General features: G+C 42.9%; 1 protein-coding gene and 1 pseudogene across 1 annotated transcript; both read left to right on the plus strand.

The window, feature by feature from the left end:
* Positions 1-14,762, plus strand: part of LOC138666338 (zinc finger protein 585A-like) — a 150,653-nt pseudogene extending 135,891 nt beyond the window's left edge.
* Positions 14,763-14,848: 86 nt separating this feature from the next.
* On the plus strand, positions 14,849-15,179 carry LOC138666339 (gastrula zinc finger protein XlCGF17.1-like). Its single transcript, XM_069754566.1, has 2 exons — positions 14,849-14,859; positions 14,897-15,179. The coding sequence occupies exons 1-2, from the start codon at positions 14,849-14,851 to the stop codon at positions 15,177-15,179; spliced, it is 294 nt and encodes a 97-aa protein (XP_069610667.1).
* The last annotated feature ends 5,194 nt before the right edge of the window (positions 15,180-20,373 follow it).

Raw genomic sequence — 20,373 nt, forward strand, 5'->3', positions numbered from 1 at the left:
TCGGATCCTCCCAGTGAAGATCTTCTACAAAAGAAAATTTTTCTGATTTACCCATTAAAGATGGATATGGACAGAGACAAGATGGCGGAGAGGATATTACACCTCACTCTAGAGATCCTCTTCCGGCTTACTGGAGAGGTGAGAGATTCTGATGATGCCACATTACATCATTCTTATCTATGGGAATAACAGATGGACAGAACTGGAGAGGTGAGGACTCTGGAAATGTCTGTAGTGAGATTTATTAATGTGTCTCTCCATTACCAGGATTACACAGTGGTGAAGAAGACCTCTAGTGATCGCTGTCAGGACCCTGTGTCTGAAGGATGGGGAAGACCCCTGAGTCCAATCACGGGGCCTCCACCTCACCCCCTGATCCATGAGGACATCAATGACCAGAAGATCCTAGAACTCATCTACAAGATGATTGAGCTGCTGACTGGAGAGGTGACACTGCTGGGAATGCTGGGACATTATACAGTAACACTATGAAGGGATCGGGGGATGACGGTATCATTGTATGTGTCAGGTTCCTATAAGGTGTCAGGATGTCGCTGTCTATTTCTCCATGGAGGAGTGGGAGTATTTAGAAGGACACAGAGATCTGTACAAGAACGTCATAATGGAGGTTCCTCAGCCCCTCACATCTCCAGGTAATAGACAGGACTAAATACACACGGCCTATAATTATCTGTATGTAAAGAATGAATTCACTCCCTGTATGTGTTTCCTCCAGATCTATCCAGTAAGAGGACAACACCAGAGAGATGTCACAGTCCTCTTCTTCCACAGGACTGTAACCAAGAAGATCCCAATGTTCCTCAGGATCATCAGGTAGATGGACAGAAGGTGTCAGGAGATCTCCCCTATGATGTGTAAACGCTGGTGAAGGTCTTGTGCTCAGTCTTGTTTTATCCACCAGTATTATATGTTTTATACTTGTGTAATGAGAACGGTGGAGATGGCAGGATTAGAGCTGATCATAGATGTGACTTCTCCATCTGTCGGTGACTTTTATAATATTTGTTTCAGGGTGAAGATCTGACCCATATTAATACTACAGAGACATATGTGAGGGGGGATGAGTGGTGTAAAGAGGAGATTCCTACAGATAACTGCCTAGGTGAGTAATCTAATATATAAAGCTAAATGTGTGTGTGTATGTGTATGTATGTGTGTATGTCCAGGATTGGCATCTGCACCGTCGCAGCTACAGCCACAAAATTTTGCACAGTCACACGTCTGGACCCCAAGAACGTCATAGGCTATATGTTGTGAGGTGAAATTTTAACTCCACGCTTTCCAATTCACCAAACAATTTTGCCCCTATCTACATAATGGGGAAAAGTGAAAGGAAAAGTGTTGTAGGCAAATTGACAGCTGCCAGATGTGAACAAGGGGGACTTAAAGAATGAGAGCGATGGCACCAAAGAGTATATACCGTACAGTTGCTAAGGTGGGGCCCCGACATGGGATACTCACCACACACGGGGATATGAACACACACACAAAATGCGCCACACACTACCACGTGCTTGAACACATATTACCCTCAGCACACATTTAACCACACATACACCAACCTCGCCACATAAAAGTCGAAACACAAAAGTCGCCGCTCAAAACTCGCCACGCGCAAAACTTGCCACATGCAAAAACTAGACTCACGCAAAACTCGCCACGAGTGCAAAACTCACCTCATGGAAAACTTGCCACACGCAAAACTTGCACACGCGGAAAAATTGACACATGCACAAAAGTTGCAACACATGCAAAAGTTGCCTCACACAAAACTTGCACATACTCAAAAGGCACCACACATAAAACTCGCCACGCGCAAAACTCGCCATGCGCAAAACTTGCTGCACACAACTTGCTACACTAACCTGTCACATGCAACTCGACACACAAAAAGTTGCTACACGCATGTTGCCACACAAAACTGATCTCATAAAAGTCGCTACATGCATGTCGCCACATACAACTCTACACACACAACTTGACAAACGAAACTCGCCCTAAAACACACACAAGTCTGGTATTATCCTTCAAAAATAAAAATCTGATTAATAAGCAGACAAACTACAAGAGCAACAAATGTACCATATAGGAAATATGGCAGCTGTCAGTCACATGACCTGTCTATTATGTGTATGTGTGAGCTAATATATACTGCCAGGGGGGAGGGCTTCCTGTTGGCTGGGGATTTATCAGGCTGCCAATTTAGCTTACAAATACTGAGGTAAAAATACTGACAAAATAACATGTGAACAAGGTCTAATACAGGAGGAGATGACATACAGATATATACTATGTACAGGGGAGATAACACACAGGTATATACTATATACAGGAGAGATGACACACAGGTATATACTATATAGAGGAGGAGATGGCATACAGGTACATACTATATACAGGAGGAGATGACATACGGTATATACTATATACAGGAGGAGATGACACACAGGTATATACTATATATAGGAGCAGATGACCTACAGGTATATACTATATACAGGAGGAGATGACACACAGATATATACTATATACAGGGGAGATGACACACAGGTATATACTATATACAGGAGGAGATGACATACAGGTATATACTATATATAGAAGGAGATGACATACAGGTATATAGTGTATACAGGGGAGATGACACACAGCAGGTATATACTATATACAGGGGAGATGACATTCAGGTATATACTATATACAGGAGATGACATACAGGTGTATTCTATATATAAGGGAGATGACAAACATGTATATACTGAGGTGAAAATGAGAGGTGTGAGGTGAAAATGAAAAGGTGTGAGTGCAAAATGAGAGGAGTGAGGGAAAATAGTGGAGTGATCGGAGAATGACAGATGTGAGGTCGAAATGACAAGTGTTAGGGTGGAATGAGAGGAGTGAGGGAGAAAATGAGAGGTGTGAGGGAGAAAATGAGAGATGTGAGGGGAAAAATGAAAGATGTGATTGGGAAAATGAGAGGTGTGATGGGAAAATAAGAGAAGTGAGGTGCTATAACTAACCACAGATATTTACTATGCCCAGGCAACGCCGGGGTCTTCAGCTAGTAATTACTAAATGCTGAGAAGTCACAGATTCTTCTCAGTCCTTTGCCTCCAGACCACAAAATATTCTCCTCCTCCCAAAACTGTTCAAATGACTTTGGGTATTGAAAGCCCTTTGCTATAGAACTTACAACCAGAAGGATCCAGTTATCAAAGAAAATTAGAAGATGATAACTCTTATCTGTCCAGATCTTTAAACTTCAAAGCTTAATGGCAGCGTATGTAGAATGTGCTGACAAGTTAGAAAATTATTATTATTACTAGATGGCAGCCCGATTCTAAAGAATCGGGAGTCTAGAATCCATATATACTTTATTTATTCAAATGTAAGAATAATACAATTAATAAATAATAGTAAGAAAGAACAAAAAATGGCTGCACTCACCAGCTCTTGACAATTCTTGTTATTTAAGGTACAGTTACACAGGATCTATGAACATGCTTATGAGGGGAGGGATGAAAGACATCAGACGACAACTTTGCGTGTTGTGGCAAATGCCACAACAACGGTTCTTTGCTTAAGAACAATAATGTAAATAATAAATAATATGTATCAATAACTATGTATATTGGTATGTTCTATGACATTTTAAAATATTTCATTATTATGTGGAAAGGCTCTTAGTACCCATACTGGCGCATACTTGTGTGCCCATCAGGTATTTTCACAGTAATTTTACATCTGATGGGTTGGTATGAAACGTTTTTAATCATCTCTTGGGCTTAGCTAAGCCTTCATTTTAAATAATTCTAATAGGTACAACAGAAATAAAAGCCTTTTTGTGTACCCAAATTTTTTGTGTTTATTTTTACAGAAGTGTAAAATTTAAGAAATCAACGTTCATAGTACACCGATGGGCTAATATAAGCATGCCCATCAACCACATCACGGTATTCTGCATCATTACCATACTTTATATCAGACCTGATCTTACGTGCGCCATCAGCAGCTTTGGACTCTGTGTCATTAGTATACTTAACAGTATCCAGGCGCTTGCATCTGTACTCTTGTTAACACGCTGTTTGCGCTTACGTGCGGCATCGACGGCTTTTCGCTCTGCATCATTACCATACTTTATATCAGACCTGATCTTACGTGCGCCATCAGCAGCTTTGGGCTCTGTGTCATTAGTATACTTAACAGTATCCAGGCACTTGCATCTATCCTCTGTACTCTTGTTAACACGCTGTTTGCGCTTACGTCCGGCATCGGCGGCTTTTCGCTCTGCATCATTACCATACTTTATATCAGACCTGATCTTACATGCGCCATCAGAAGCTTTGGACTCTGTGTCATTAGTATACTTAACAGTGTCCATGCGCTTGCATCTATCCTCTGTACTCTTGTTAGCACGCTGTTTGCGCTTACGTGCGGCATCGGCGTCTTTTTGCTCTGCATTATTAGTATACTTTCTATCAGACCTAATCTTACGTGCGCCATCAGCAGCTTTGGGCTCTGTGTCATTAGTATCCTTACTATTAGAGCTCATGTTGGCTAAGCTAAACAGCTTTAAGCGTGGTGGTGTCAAACAACAGGTTAATAAGAGGCAGTGTCAGGTGGTAGGAAAATAGTTAGTTAATAATAGGCAATAGTTCTTTGCAGGAATGCAGATATTAATAAATAGGCAGTTTATATTGCAGAGAAATTGCTGGGCAATAATGGACAATGTCCTTATGTGGCAAATAATAGAGCAATATACCCAATGTGGCAAAGAAGAGGTTAATAAACGGCAGTCTCTCAGTATAACAGTCAGTGAATAATAGGCAGTATATGGAGAAAACACCAAACAAAAGTTCAAAATTGGTGTGAAAATGTCACTGAACCACTTCACAACTAAATATATATAGTTTTGGTAAATGGTATTATCATTTTTTTGACGAAATTCGGCAGGAGCTTGAAGAGCAACGTCACTGGGCCCGCCTCCACGCAGTAGAAACTTGCTGTGAGGTAAAAATTCAAAAATCACACCAAAATGGCGGGCGGAGTGTGTCACAGTACGGCACGTTTCTGATTGGTCGCTCGCAGCAGGCGGCAACCAATCAGACACTGGACACTGTTGACGTCACTTATCTCCGGACATTAGCTCCGGACATTAGCTGCGGACATTAGCTCCGGACATTATCTCCGCACATTAGCTCCGGACATTAGCTCCGGACATTAGCTTCGGACAAAGCCACGGAAGTTGGCACAAATTGCAGGAAGTAGTATTCTAGGCAATTAATCTCCGGACATTAGCTCCGGACATTAGCTCCGGACATTAGCTCCGGACATTAGCTCCGGACAAAGCCACGGAAGTTGGCACAAATTGCAGGAAGTAGTATTCTAGGCAATTATATATTAGATTATTATAGCGCCATTTATTCTATGGCGCTTTACATGCTGAGGAGGGGTATACATAATAAAAACAAGTACAATAATCTTGAACAATACAAGTCGTAACTGGTACAGGAGGAGAGAGGACCCTGCCCGCGAGGGCTCACAATCTACAAGGGATGGGTGAGGATACAGTAGGTGAGGATAGAGCTGGTCATGCAGTGGTTGGTGGATCGGTGGTTACTGCAGGTTGTCGGCTTGCCGGAGGAGGTGAGTCTTCAGGTTCTTTTTGAAGGTTTCGATGGTAGGTGAGAGTCTGATGTGTTGTGGTAGAGCGTTCCAGAGTAGCGGTGATGCACGAGAGAAATCTTGTATACGATTGTGGGAAGAGGAGATAAGAGGGGAGTAGAGAAGGAGATCTTGTGAGGATCGGAGGTTGCGTGCAGGAAAGTACCGGGAGACGAGGTCGCAGATGTATGGAGGAGACAGGTTGTGGATGGCTTTGTATGTCATGGTTAGGCTTTTGTACTGGAGTCTCTGGTAATGGGGAGCCAGTGAAGGGATTGACAGAGGGGAGAAGCCGGGGAATAGCGGGGGGACAGGTGGATTAGTCGGGCAGCAGAGTTTAGAATATATTGGAGGGGTGCGAGAGTGTTAGAGGGGAGGCCACAGAGCAGGAGGTTGCAGTAGTCGAGGTGGGAGATGATGAGGGCATGGACTGGGTTTTTACAGATTCTTGGTTTAAGAATGTACGGATCCGTGAAATATTTTTGAGTTGAAGGTGGCAGGAAGTGGAAAGGGCTTGGATGTGCAGTTTGAAGGAGAGATCAGTGTCAAGGATTACCCCGAGACAGCGAGCTTGTGGGACTGGGGAGAGTGGGCAGCCGTTTACTGTAATGGATAGGTTCGTTGGGGGGGTTGCGTAATATGGGGGAATGACAATGAATTCTGTTTTGTCCATGTTAAGTTTTAGAAATCTAGCGGAGAAGAAGGATGAAATAGCGGATAGACATTGAGGGATTCTGGTTAGTAGGGTGGTGATATCTGGTCCAGAAATGTAGATCTGTGTGTCATCAGCATAGAGATGATACTGTAAACCGTGAGATTCTATGAGCTGTGCCAGGCCAAGAGTGTAAATGGAGAAGAGCAGGGGCCCTAGAACTGAACCTTGCGTGACTCCGACAGATAGGGAGCGAGGTGAGGAGGTGGTGTGTGAGTGGGAGACGCTGAATGTTCGGTCAGTTAGGTATGATGAGATCCAGGATTTGGCCAAGTCTGTGATGCCAAGGGATGAGAGGGCCTGTAATATTAGGGAATGGTCCACTATGTCAAAGGCAGAGGACAGGTCCAGGAAGAGGAGGATAGAGTCGCTTACTCTTGGCAATTTATAGGTCATGGGTGACCTTACTTAGGGCAGTTTCAGTGGAGTGGTGTGACCGGAAGCCTGATTGTAAGCGGTCGAAAAGGGAGCAGGAAGATAAATGAGAGGACAATTCAAGATGGACTTGTTATTCCAGTAGTTTTGAGGCATAAGGGAAGAAGTGATATAGGGCGATAGCTACCGTAGATACAGAGGATGGGTCAAGAGAGGGCTTTTTGAGGATAGGTGTGATTGAGGCATGTTTAAAGCTTGAGGGGAAAACACCAGTTGTTAGTGATAGGTTGAAGAGATGGGTTAGAGTTGGGAAGAAGACTGTGGCGAGGTTTGGGATGAAGTGGGAAGGGATCGGGTCAAGTGCACAGGTGGTGACATGCGATCTTGACAGTAGAGTGGAGAGTCGATCTTCTATAATAGTGGAGAAGTTGGTTTTGGAGGTGGCTGCTGGGTAGTTGGGAGGAAGGGCTCTGGGGGTTGTCGACTAAAACTGTCTCTGATGTTCTCAATCTTCTGCTTGAAAAATGAGGCAAAGTCTTCAGCTGAGATGAGTGGGGAGGGAGGAGGTGCTGGGGGACGGAGGAGAGAGTTGAAGGTGTTGAATAACTGTTTAGGGTTGTGAGACAGGGAGGATATGAGAGATGAGAAGTAGGTTTGTTTAGCTGTGGGCAAGTGTGGTCTTGAAAGTAGTGAGGGACTGTTTTAATGCGACAAAGTGCTCGTTGGAGTAGGATCTTTTCCATCTCCGCTCTACAGCCCTGGAAGCTCACCTCAGTTTTGGTCAGGCTGGTGTGCCAGGGCTGTCTGTTGATTTTGCGAGCTTTGGTGTGTGTGAGAGGGATAAGAGATTCCAAAGCTGCAGCTATTGTGGTGTTATATAGAGCGGCAGCGTCATCCGCATTGTGTAGGGAACTTATGTCTGAGAGAGGGAGGAGGGGTTCAGAGAGTGAGTGTAGATCAAGGTGTTTAAGATTTCTGCGAGGGTGTGCAAGTTTGTGGGGTGGGGATTGTAGACATGGAGTGGAGAGGGAAGAGAATGTGAGTAGATTGTGGTCAGAAAGAGGAAGAGGTGAGTTAGAGAGGTTAGATAGGGAGCAGAGGCGTGTGAAGATGAGGTCCAATGTGTGACCATTTTTGTGAGTGGCTGCAGAAGACCATTGAGTGAGGCCGAAGGAGGAAGTGAGAGATAGAAGTTTAGTGGCAGCTGAGAGGGAAGTGTCAATGGGGATGTTGAAGTCGCCCATGATAATAGTGGGGATGTCCGCAGAAAGGAAATGAAGTAGCCAGGTGGTGAAGTGGTCAAAAAAGGTGGTGGCTGGCCCTGGGGGGCGGTAAATGACAGCCAGTTGGAGGTTGGTGGGGGCATAGATGCGCACAGAGTGCACCTCAAAGGAAAGGGAGGGTAACGGTGGCAGTGGGATTGGGGTGAAGGAGCAGTTATCTGACAGGAGAAAACCATCTCCTCCGCCATGCTTGCTGCTGGGGCGGGGTGTGTGGCAAAGGTGGAAGCCACCATACGAAAGTGCAGCAGGAGAGGCTGTGTCAGAAGGAGTGGGCCAGGTTTTGGTGATGGCGAGGAAGGAAAGTTTGGTAGTAACCAAAAGATCGAAAAAGAAAATCACTTGAAGAAAAATATTATGATGGGCCTCTTGGAGATAGCGGAGGGTAATGATGCTGTTGGCTTCCTAGAACCCTGAGAGCTTATTGGATGAATCTACCTTCTCTCCATTCTGTGCTACTGAATGTGGTCATATGGTCCCTACAAGACCAGGTCCAGTCTTTCTGACCAAACTTTGCTTTTATGATCAACAATTTTAAATGTGCAGTGAGCTCCAAGTGTGAATTTCTGCACAATAACAACAGAGTTTCCCTTTATCCTGACTTTTCAATTTGTTTTAAAACTGACTAACTTCAAGGAGGATTGTGATAAACTAGATAAAACACATCACACCTGTGCCATGATATATCTCTAAGCTGTGCATGACTGATGGCTGTATTATACAGGGTGGGCCATGTTTATAGGTACACCTAAATAAAATGGGAATGATTGGTGATATCAGCTTCCTGTTTGTAGCACTTTAGTATATGGGGGAAACCTTTCAAGATGCATGGTGGCCATTTTGAAGTCAAAATTTATTTTTTCCAATGGGAAGAGGGTCATGTGACACATCAATCTTATTGAGAATTTCACAGGAAAAATAGGTATGCTTGGTTTTAATGTAACTTTATTCTTTTATGAGTTATTTACAAGTTTCTCTTTGTTTACAGCCATTGACATGTCGCAGAGGTTAACATGTGAGGAGCAGATAGAAATTATGTTGATGTCTGGTGAACGCAGAACACGGGAAATTGCAGCAGATTTCAATGTAAGACACTCTACGCAAGAAAACTGTCACCATTCCCATGTTATTTATGTGTATCCATATAAATGGCCAACCCAAAAAAGTTTGCCTCATCACTGCGCATAATAATCTGTGTAAACTGAGGCTCCTGTTCCAATTTTTGTTTTGCCCATTCTGCGAATTTAGCATGCCGATCTGGGTCATCCTCGTTGAGATGCTGCAGCAGCAGGATTTTGTAAGGGTGCCATTTGTGAGTAGCTACTTTCCGCCGAAGGAATGTTTGACTGATGCCAGAGCGGCGCACTGAATTTGCAGAATGGGCAAAAGAAACATTAGAACAGGACTCTCAGTTTACACAGAACATTATGTTCAGTGAAGAGGCAAACTTTTTAGGGTGGGCCATTTATATGGATGCACCTAAATAACATGGGAATGGTGACAGTTTTTTTGCGTAAGGTGTCTTGCATTGAAATCTGCTGCAAAGACCCGGGTACTGCGTTCACCAGACATCAACATTTCTATTGAAACTTGTGAATAACTCATGAAAGAATAAAGTTCCGTTAAATCCAAGCACACCATTGTTTTTCTTGCGAAATTCTGAATAAGTTTGATGTGTCACATGACCCTCTTCCCATTGGAAAAAAAAGTTGGATCCAAAATGGCCAACTTCAAAATGGCCGCCGTGGTAACCACCCATCTTGAAAAGTTTTCCCCCTCCCATATATTAATGTGCCACAAACAGGAATTTGATATCACCAACCATTCCCATTTTATTTAGGTGTATCCATATACATAGCCCACCCTGTACATTTACTCTCAACTTCATCCTTTAACCAATATACATTATTCTGGACTTACACAGGAAACCCTAGTTTTGGGCCACAGCGTTATATGCTGTTTTGTGGTTTGAGATGGGAAGAAGAATAGTCAGGTAACTAGGTTAGATCCAGGAGGACAGACTAAATAAAACAAGAAGGCGTGAGAGTAGTCCTTTAACTGGTCGGTATCACAACAATAAATACACAAGCCGGGAACTGAGCACAGAGAACTGAACTAGTGAACAAGGCTGTATCTGGTAGCTTCCAGCAATATGCTTGGAGCTGTAGTAGCTATATGTGATGCCAGTGACTTCTCAGTCAGAATAGTCAAGAAGTCCCAGGTCAGAAGCCAGGAGGGTGCGTCATAAATAGAAAGAAGAGGCCAAAGCTTTGTCAGTTGGCGTTCTGAGGTCAGAATACCAGGAACATAACAGATCAGAGCAGAAGAGGTTAAACAGGTGGATGGTCAGAACGAAGTCCAAGGTCAGGCAACAAAAGATCAACCATACAGAACTCAAGGCACAGGGACACAAACCTCACCGGGTGAATGTATGTCTGGCAGAGATCTGGGAGAAACAGCTCAGTTAAGTAACATGGCAATGTCTTGTGATAATGAACATTTGGAGACAGTCACCACATCTAGGTCTCAGATTTAGTCAGGCTGTCAATCAACACACTGACAGCTCAGCATGCCCCTGTACCAGATAGGATGGCAGAGCTGTCAGTAACTGCATCCCAGAGACACTGAGGACTGCACATCGCAAAATTCATATGATCTAATTTATCTAAAGCCTCTAGGCAAAAATTTACAAACTGAACATGAAGTTCAGACTGTATGAAGTGCAATGCCACGTCACGGTGAACCTCTCAATGGGTTTCTAGCCTAAAAGGTGCAGCGTTGTGTGCTATCCACCATCATAGCGACAGCGCACCAGCACACTGAATCTTCATGACTCCAGGCCTCGCAACACCACAGGCACTAAACCACAGCAACAATGGCCGCCACACAACACCAACACAAGGTGAATAGATGTAAAAACTCGTCTTGCACAAACTCTCAGACTGTGAACTGAGGGAAAAAATAGGCGGAACCCCTCTTGTAGTCACTTGCTGTGAATAGAGCTTTTTGTACAGTTATATCTTTGAGGGTAAATAGGGTGTGGTGCTTTCCAATTGACTGAAGCAGGGAGCAGATTACTTCAGCTGGACAACACACACCCTGATACTGCCAGACTGGATGGTACTGCTGATCACAGGCACCCTAATCTTAGTGGCTGGACAGAGCCTGCGCCACCCAGAGCATCTGGTTCCGACATCTCCTCCATTATCAGCGCTACCTGTAGAATAAATAAGACGGCACTTGGGGTCAGAATCAGACATCACAGGAGTAGATCCCAGAGAAGATGGGACACACCATTTGCAGAAGCCCTAATGACAAAAAAGCAGAAAACCAGAGTAGAAATCTCCATAAAGTAACTCAATTTTGGTAATTATAACACTTAGTGAATTAATTTATAGAAGTAGTGACTTTTTTGACTCCACAGACACTTTCCTGAAATTGGCACACACCTGATGTTGGAGAATGAAAATTGCACAGTTGCCGTTTTATTACCCAACATATAGTGCCCAGATTGTGCTCCAGGAGACACACACACGGTAAATTAAGTAGGTTTTTGTCACTATAGTAATGCCAAATACATGTATGCTAGATGTGGTTTGGGCACACTGCAAGGCTCAGAAGTGAGGGGTGAGATTTGACTTTGGGAAGGTGAATATTGCTGGATTGGTTTATGGAAGCCATGTTGCTCTCCAAAAGCATTTGAGCTACCAATAATGTAGACACCTTTGTTTTTCCATTTGCAGATGATGGTCTTGAGAGAAAACTTGTTTTTTGTAAGATGAGTAAAGGCAGAATGAACAAATGGTTGAACGCCATGCTCTACTGCTTCATTCTATGAGGTTTTCTATTAGACTGTGAACTGTCATTGTCTTAGTGAATAACAATTTTGCTACATAACTTGAGATTTCTACAGACATTTTAAGTAGAAATGTTCAAAAATATAAATTTCAAGAATATTTTGTTAAAAAATAATTGGTTTTATTGATGGCAGATGACTGTACCAGGAGATCAGAGCTGACATCTTCAATTTCTAAATCAGATGATCTTGAGATCCCACAGGACACAACTGAAGTGAATTCCATTACTTCTGATTCATTACTGACTACTAAGGAAAATCAAAGTCACAAAATAAGCATTAAAAAACAAACTGCTCCTAAAGCAAAGAGGTCATTTTCATGTTGAGAATGTGGAAATTGTTTTCCCCTCGAAAAGTCTTTTCTTAAGCATAACAAAATTCATACAGCGGAGAACATATTTTCTTGTTTCAAGTGTGGCAGATGTTTTAACCATAAATTAAATCTTGTTAAGCACCAGAGAACTCACACAGGGGAGAAACCATTTTCATGTTTAGAATGTGGCAAATGTTCTGACATGAAAGCACATCTTAACTGCCACCAGAGGACTCACACAAGGGAGAAGCCTTTTTCATGTCCAGAATGTGGGAAATGTTTTGTGAAGAAATCATGTCTTCTTAGGCACCAAAGAGTTCACACAGGGGAGAAGCTATTTTCGTGTTCAGAATGTGGGAAATGTTTTTTATGGAAATCAAGTCTTGTTAGCCACCAGAGAAGTCACACAGGGGAGAAGCCATTTTCATGTTCAGAATGTGGGAAATGTTTTATCCAGAAATCAGAGTTGGTTAGACACCATAGAACTCACACAGGGGAGAAGCCGTTTTCCTGTTCAGAATGTGGGAAATGTTTTAACCGGAAAGAGCATCTTGATGGCCACCAAAGAACCCACACAGGGGATAAGCCTTTTTCCTGTTCAGACTGTGGGAAATGTTTTAACCGGAAATCAGAATTGGTTAAGCACCAGAGGAGTCACACAGGGGAGGAGATGCCTTTTTCCTGTTCAGAATGTGGGAAATGTTTTTAATGGAAATAAAGTCTTGTTAGCCACCCGAGAAGTCACACAGGAGAGAAGCCTTTTTCCTGTTCAGAATGTGGGAAATGTTTTATCCAGAAATCAGAGTTGGTTAGGCACCATAGAACTCACACAGGGGAGAAGCCGTTTTCCTGTTCAGAATGTGGGAAATGTTTTAACCGGAAATCAGAATTGGTTAAGCACTAGAGGAGTCACACAGGGGAGGAGATGCCTTTTTCCTGTTCAGAATGTGGGAAATTTTTTAACCAGAAATCAAATTTGGTTACGCACCAGAGAACACACACAGGAGAGAAGCCTTTTTCATGTTCAGAATGTGGGAAATGTTTTAATCGGAAAGGGCATCTTGATGGCCACCAGAGAACCCATACAGGAGAGAAGCCCTTTTCCTGTTCAGAATGTGGGAAATGTTTTAACCAAGAAAAGCATCTTGAGGTCCACCAGAGAACCCACACAGGGGAGAAACCTTTTTCCTGTCCAGAATGTGGGAAATGTTTTAATCGAAAAGATCATCTTGAGGGCCACCAGACAACCCACACAGGGGAGAAACCTTTTTCCTGTTCAGAATGTGGGAAATGTTTTATCTGTAAATCAGATTTAGTTCAGCACCAGAGAACCCATACAGGGGAGAAGCCTTTTTCTTGTTCAGAATGCGAAAAATGTTTTAGCAAGAAATCATATCTTCCTAAGCACCAGAAAACTCATACCGGGGAGAAACCTTTTTCCTGTTCAGAATGTGGGAAATGTTTTATCTGTAAATCAGATTTAGTTAAGCACCAGAGAACCCATACAGGGGAGAAGCCTTTTTCTTGTTCAGAATGCGAAAAATGTTTTAGCAAGAAATCATATTTTGCTAAGCACCAGAAAACTCATACAGGGGAGAAACCTTTTTCCTGTTGAGAATGTGGTAAATGTTTTAATCGGAAAGGGCAGCTTGATGGCCACCATAGAACCCACACAGGAGAGAAACCTTTTTCCTGTTCAGAATGTGGGAAATGTTTTAACCGAAAATCAGATTTGGTTACGCACCAGAGAACCCACACAGGAGAGAAGCCCTTTTCCTGTTCAGAATGTGGGAAATGTTTTAACCAAAAAGAGCATCTTGAAGGCCACCAGAGAACCCACACAGAGAAGACGCCTTTTTCCTGTTCAGAATGTGGCAAATGCTTTAGCCAGAAATCATATCTTGTTAAGCACCAGAGAACCCACACACAGAGAAGAAGCCTTTTTTCTGTTCAGAATGTGGGAAATGTTTTAACCCAAAAAAGCATCTTGAGGGCCACAAGAGAACCCGCTCAGGGGAGAAACCTTTTTCCTGTTCAGAATGTGGGAAATGTTTTAATCGAAAAGAGCATCTAGATGGCCACCAGAGAACCCACACAGGAGAGAAGCCTTTTTCATATTCAGAATGTGGGAAATGTTTTAAGCGAAACGATCATCTTGAGGGCCACCAGAGAACCCACACAGGGGAGAAACCATTTTCCTGTTCAGAATGTGGGAAATGTTTTAACTGTAAATCAGATTTAGTTAAGCAGCAGAGAACCCATACAGGGGAGAAGCCTTTTTCTTGTTCAGAATGCGAAAAATGTTTTAGCCAGAAATCATATCTTGCTAAGCACCAGAAAACTCATACCGGGGAGAAACCTTTTTCCTGTTCAGAATGTGGGAAATGTTTTAACTGTAAATCAGATTTAGTTCAGCACCAGAGAACCCATACAGGGGAGAAGCCTTTTTCTTGTTCAGAATGCGAAAAATGTTTTAGCCAGAAATCATATCTTGCTAAGCACCAGAAAACTCATACAGGGGAGAAACCTTTTTCCTGTTGAGAATGTGGGAAATGTTTTAATCGGAAAAGGCAGCTTGATCGCCACCATAGAACCCACACAGGAGAGAAACCCTTTTCCTGCTCAGAATGTGGGAAATGTTTTAACCGAAAAGAGTATCTTGAGTGCCATCAGAGAACCCACACAGGAGAGAAAACTTTTTCCTGTTCAAAATGTGGGAAATGTTTTAACCAAAAAGAGCATCTTGAGGGCCACCAGAGAACCCACACAGAGAAGAAGCCTTTTTCCTGTTCAGAATGTGGCAAATGCTTTAGCCAGAAATCATGTCTTGTTAAGCACCAGAGAACACACACAGGGGAGAAACCTTTTTCCTGTTCAGAATGTGGAAAGTATTTTAACCATAAATGGAGTCTTGTTATACACCATCAGAGAACCCACACAGGGGAGAAGCTTTTTTAATGTTTATATAGGAACATTTTTATGAAGAAATCAGTTCTTGGTCACCAAAAAATTCACACAGGGGAGAAGCCTTTTTATATTCTTAATTTGGGAAATTTTTTACATGTAAATGAACTCTTAACAGTTAATCATCAGAGAAGTTACACAGGGCAGAACCCTTTTTCATGTTCAGCATGTTGGGAATGTTTTAACTGAAAATTGTATTTTCTTAGAGGTTGTCTATTACTATGGCAACCCTTTGTCATTCCTCATGTTAAGCCAGCACCATTCCAGCATTATTGGCACTCACGTTCACAGTGCACATGTGAGGTTGTTACATAACACGAGCCCTGTGCCCAATCAGTCACAGCTTCACTGTTCTTGCCTTCGGATGTATTGAACATTAACAGTAAGTCAGGCTGTACTCTGATTTCCTCTTCTTGTTCGATTTGTCCGAAAATGGGGACAGTGATGCCAGTGCTGAATGGACGCAGGGATCACATTACGTAACAACCTCACATGAGCCCTGGGAACACAAGTGCCGACACTGCTGGAACGGCACTAGTATGGGAGGTTTGTATAGTTGTTTTTAATTTTTAACAGGCCCAAACATGAGGAATGAGAAGGGGGTGTCTAAGTAGTGGACAACCTTTTAAAACATCAAAAATACCACACAGTGAGAATCCATTATCATATATACAGTAGAGAGTGAAAAATGAATTACTGTAAAATCGTATTTTGGTGACTATCAAAAATAACTCAGATGGGAAAAAACTATATAAGTTATTGACAAATTGTAGAAAAACATATAACAGTCGTTTAATTAAATGGAAATGTGAAATTACTTTAGCACTTACTGTATTTCTTGGACACACTTTTATCAAGAAAAAATCTTACTAATAGAGATGAGGAAACCTTTCAAGGTTCGGTTCGGATTGGTCAAATGGAATAATGTTCGTCAAATGTAACCAAACCTCATTGAATTCAATGATGGACAAATTCAAACGCATAGACAACACCTTCAGGGGATGGGGGGTAAAGTTGTCCAAAATGTCCAAATTAAGAGCAGACACCTGGAAAAATGGTATCAATTGACCCACAGTACAAATTTGATAATGGCGCAGCAGCCATCCATGGGCCATAATGAGACATTGGGGTCTGGGTCAGTATTTACAGCTTTGAATTTAAGTTTAAAGTAAAATGACGTGGGTGTGGGACCAGTGTAAACCTGCTGTGCTGGGAGCCCTGATACCTCATGCAACAGCTCACATTGCTTTTTTGCACAGGCACACTCAGGTGGCACAAATATCAGCTTGGTAGACCATAAATGTTATAAAAATGTAAAGATAGTAACACAGGTAGTTGACTGAAGCTAAGTACAGGCATGCCAGTCTGGGAGCCCTACTGCTACAGGCAACACACATGAAGGAGACCCAACTTTGAGTCCAAAAATTATGAGCAGACCCCAGGAAAAGTGTCACAAATTGACCCACACTTGAAATTTTATATTGGCGCAGCAGTCAGGCAAGGGCATGCATGAGACATGGTCTGTTCCAGCAGTTACAGCCTTTGAAATTAAGTTGACATTAAGAGGTGTGTGAGGGACCAGTGTAGGCCTGCTGTGCTAGGAGCCCTGACAAATTCAGGCAACACACATGAAGGAGACCCATTTTGGAGTCCAAACATTTCCAAAAATTAGGGGCCAACACCAGGAAAAGTGGCATTAGTTGACCCACAGTAAAAAAAATTATGGCACAACAGCAGTCAGCCATGTGCATGCATGAGGGATCAGTGTCTGGACCAGCATTTACAGCTTGGAATTGAAGTTTCAATGAAGACAAGGTGGGTGAGGGACCAGTGTAATCCTTCTTTGCATAGAGTCCTGATGCCTCATGCAACAGCTAAAATGTGCTTTTTGATCAGCCACACTCAGGTGGCACAAATATCAGCTTGGTATACCACAAATGTTATAAAATTTAAGTATAGTAACACAGATAGTTGACTGAAAGTAAGTACAGGCCTGCCGGTATGGGAGGCTTACTGATAGAGGCAGCACACATAAAGAAGACCCAACTTGGAGTACAAATATTTCCCAAAATTGACACACACCACTAAAGTGTCATCAATTTCCCAAAGTAGAAATATTATAATTGTGCCTTTTTTTTTAAACTTCTATTACTGTACGTCTACTCAACTCCCTTTCTTTGGCAGCCGTACAGCTGTACTATTATTTATTGTTATACAGCCATTTATAAGAAAAGGAATATACATAATAAAAACAAGTACAATAATCTTAAATAATACAAGTGACTGTCTGCTACTGGAGGAGAGAGGACCTTGCCCGTGAGGGATCAAAGTCTACAAAGGATGGGTGAGGATACAATAGGTGATCGTAGAGCTGCTTGTGCAGCGGTATGGTGGAGCCATGGTTCGTGTAGCTATTTCCCTTGTTGGAAGAGGTGTTTCTTCAGGTTCCTTTTGAAGGTTTCCATGGTAGGTGAGAGGATGATATGTTGGGGTACACAGTTCCAGAGTAGATGGGATCTACGTGATAAATCTAGTATGTGGTTGTGGGAAGAACATATAAAAGGTGTAGTGCAGCAGGGTTGGTGCAGTGCAACAGATAGGCAGGGACCACATAAAAGTTCAAAACAAACGTCTTTTAATGTCCACAGAAACTTACAACTGGAAAACAAATGGTATCCTCCGGATCACAACCAGGGGCGTCAAGACAGTCCATCTCCGAGACCGTTTGCCATGGGCGACTGCACTACCGTGTAATGGTGAAGGGGCGCCAGGCATTCGCTTCCCTTGGCTCTGTTACTACACACCTGTCATGATTCACACCGTGACCGTCACCCCTACGTCACGGGTCGGGGTGACTTTAGGCCAACAGACGGCTATCACATGTGCAGAGGGGGTTATCTTAGTTATCCCTCCACTCCACAATGTGATGAAAAAACACACACAAGGCTATTGACCTCTTAGTTTACAGCAGGGGCTTATTCTAGGTTTCCCACTGCTCTTCAATATAGCACAAACTGCAGGGATTTATGTATATCCCGCTTACAGTTCCACTTAACACTTGCAGCTCTCTGGCGCCCCCCTTACTCTCAGGTCAGATTAGGTACTGCACCTGGGGTAATTAGTCACCAGAAAGGCTGCCTGCTATGTACTGGCTATTGGGCACGCTGCAGCGACGCGATAAACTACTCCCACTCAGGCAGGAACAATAATTATTAACGCCGCAGTCGCTACAACAACACCCAAAAGCCTGCAGACGGTACGCTGCCACCAGCTTCGATTAAACGGGTCCGAAGCTAACCCAAAACAGTAGCGTAATTCCCTTCAGGAGACTTAGGGTACGTTTCAGAGCATGGAGAAAGAACTAGTATTAAATATTATACCCCACAAAAGTTAGGCAGTGCTTTATCAAAATATTTCACAAAGATGTTACAAATGAGACAATTGCAAATATGTACAGGGTAATTATAAAAAAACAAGGATTACATGAGAATAACACTTACATGTGTTCAAAGCATTGCAGGCAACCAGGCTAGTGGAGTTTCCATCTGTCCCAATGCATCAGTAGCACTCTGGGTAGGAACAGCTCTTCACATCAGACTCACATGTTCTTCCAACAGCAGACTGACTGCTGGGATCTGGCCAGAACATTTATAGCTCAGCTTTGTGACATCACCAAAAGGGCTGGCTATCCCAGACCCTCCTACCTTTTCAGTCTAACTAAATGTAAGATATATTTGTCTAAGGCTTGTAACTCCGCTACCGAACATGTCATGGTCATAACAAACCCAGCATTCATCTCGTCTTAACATTGGCATTCTAACGAGATCAAATATGTCATATTTGTGATTCGTTATTACAGAGAAATCCCTAGTTTTTTACCTGATGGAGTTAGAAGTTCATGTTTACAGCGGTTGACAGCTCCGCCGAGTGACGTTAAGGAATATATATTTTTCCTATTTCTAGCTTAAATTGTTTGCCTAATATCTTACAATAACAGAACAAAGACTCTCATGGATTTCTGGAAAATTCTAAACAGTTCTCTGCAGTTCTCTGCTAGAGGAGATTTGAGCCTAGTCGAAAATTCCTTTCGGCAATACTCTCTTCCCCCATACATTGAAAAGGAGAGCTCTTGGCTGAGTGAAAGGGAAGGGGGGGCTTTTTAGCCCACAGCCTGGCTAACAATAGAAACTCAACTTATATGATATTTCATACCATATCATGACAACACCTAAGCCAGATGTTGCAGAGCCACCTGCTCTGCAGTTTGCAAACCGACACAGACACACCCAAACCTTTGCTGCAGGGTTTTTAAATGGAATCAGTGGCCAGGGACTTCTTGTAAGACCCAGCCTGGTGGGAGCAAACTGCCCCACTACCATCCTGTAGTTCACTCCAAAAATAAAAGCCCTTGCCGGGCTTTCTTAAATCTGCCTTGGATAAACAGCTTGTCCAAGACCAAACTCACTTATATTCTGCATTGCAACCACAGCTATATCTGTGACTGCAATGCACTCCAGCTGTCTTAATATGCTTCTATGTGCATTCTGGGGAACACATAGCGACCCTCATATAAAACACCTGTTACTGCCTCACATACCCCCCCTCTGTTCAAACTTGGGTTGAACATTTGTCACCATACATGGGACTCGTGACAGGGCATCTGCATTTCCATGAGGCTATGTGCACACGTTGCGAATTTGTGTGCGGATTTTTCCACACCATTTTTGAAAAATCCGTAGGTAAAACGCACTGTGTTTTACCAGCGGATTTACCGCAGATTTACCGCAGATTTACCGCAAAATTCCAGCAGTTTTTGTGCGAAATCTGCACAAAGAATTGACATGCTGCAGAAAATACAACGCAGCATTTCTGCGCTGTATTTTCCACAGCATGGGCACAGCGGGTTTTGTTTTCCATTTGTTTACATGGAAAACAGCTGCAACGTGTGCACATAGCCTAAGATTTCCCTGCGTGATGTTCCACTGTGAAATTAAAATTCTGCAGTGATATAGAAACCATCTGGTGACCCAAGCATTCCTCTCTTTGGCATTTCTCATCCATACCATGGGTGAATGATCTGTCACCAAGCGAAACGGTCGAACAAGTAAATAATAGTGTAGGGATTCCAAGGCCCACTTAATGGTGAGGCACTCCTCCACTACGCTATAATTTTTCTCGGCCGGGGTGA

The sequence above is a fragment of the Ranitomeya imitator genome, chromosome 2 (assembly GCF_032444005.1).
Source record: "Ranitomeya imitator isolate aRanImi1 chromosome 2, aRanImi1.pri, whole genome shotgun sequence".
Classification (NCBI taxonomy): domain Eukaryota; kingdom Metazoa; phylum Chordata; class Amphibia; order Anura; family Dendrobatidae; genus Ranitomeya; species Ranitomeya imitator.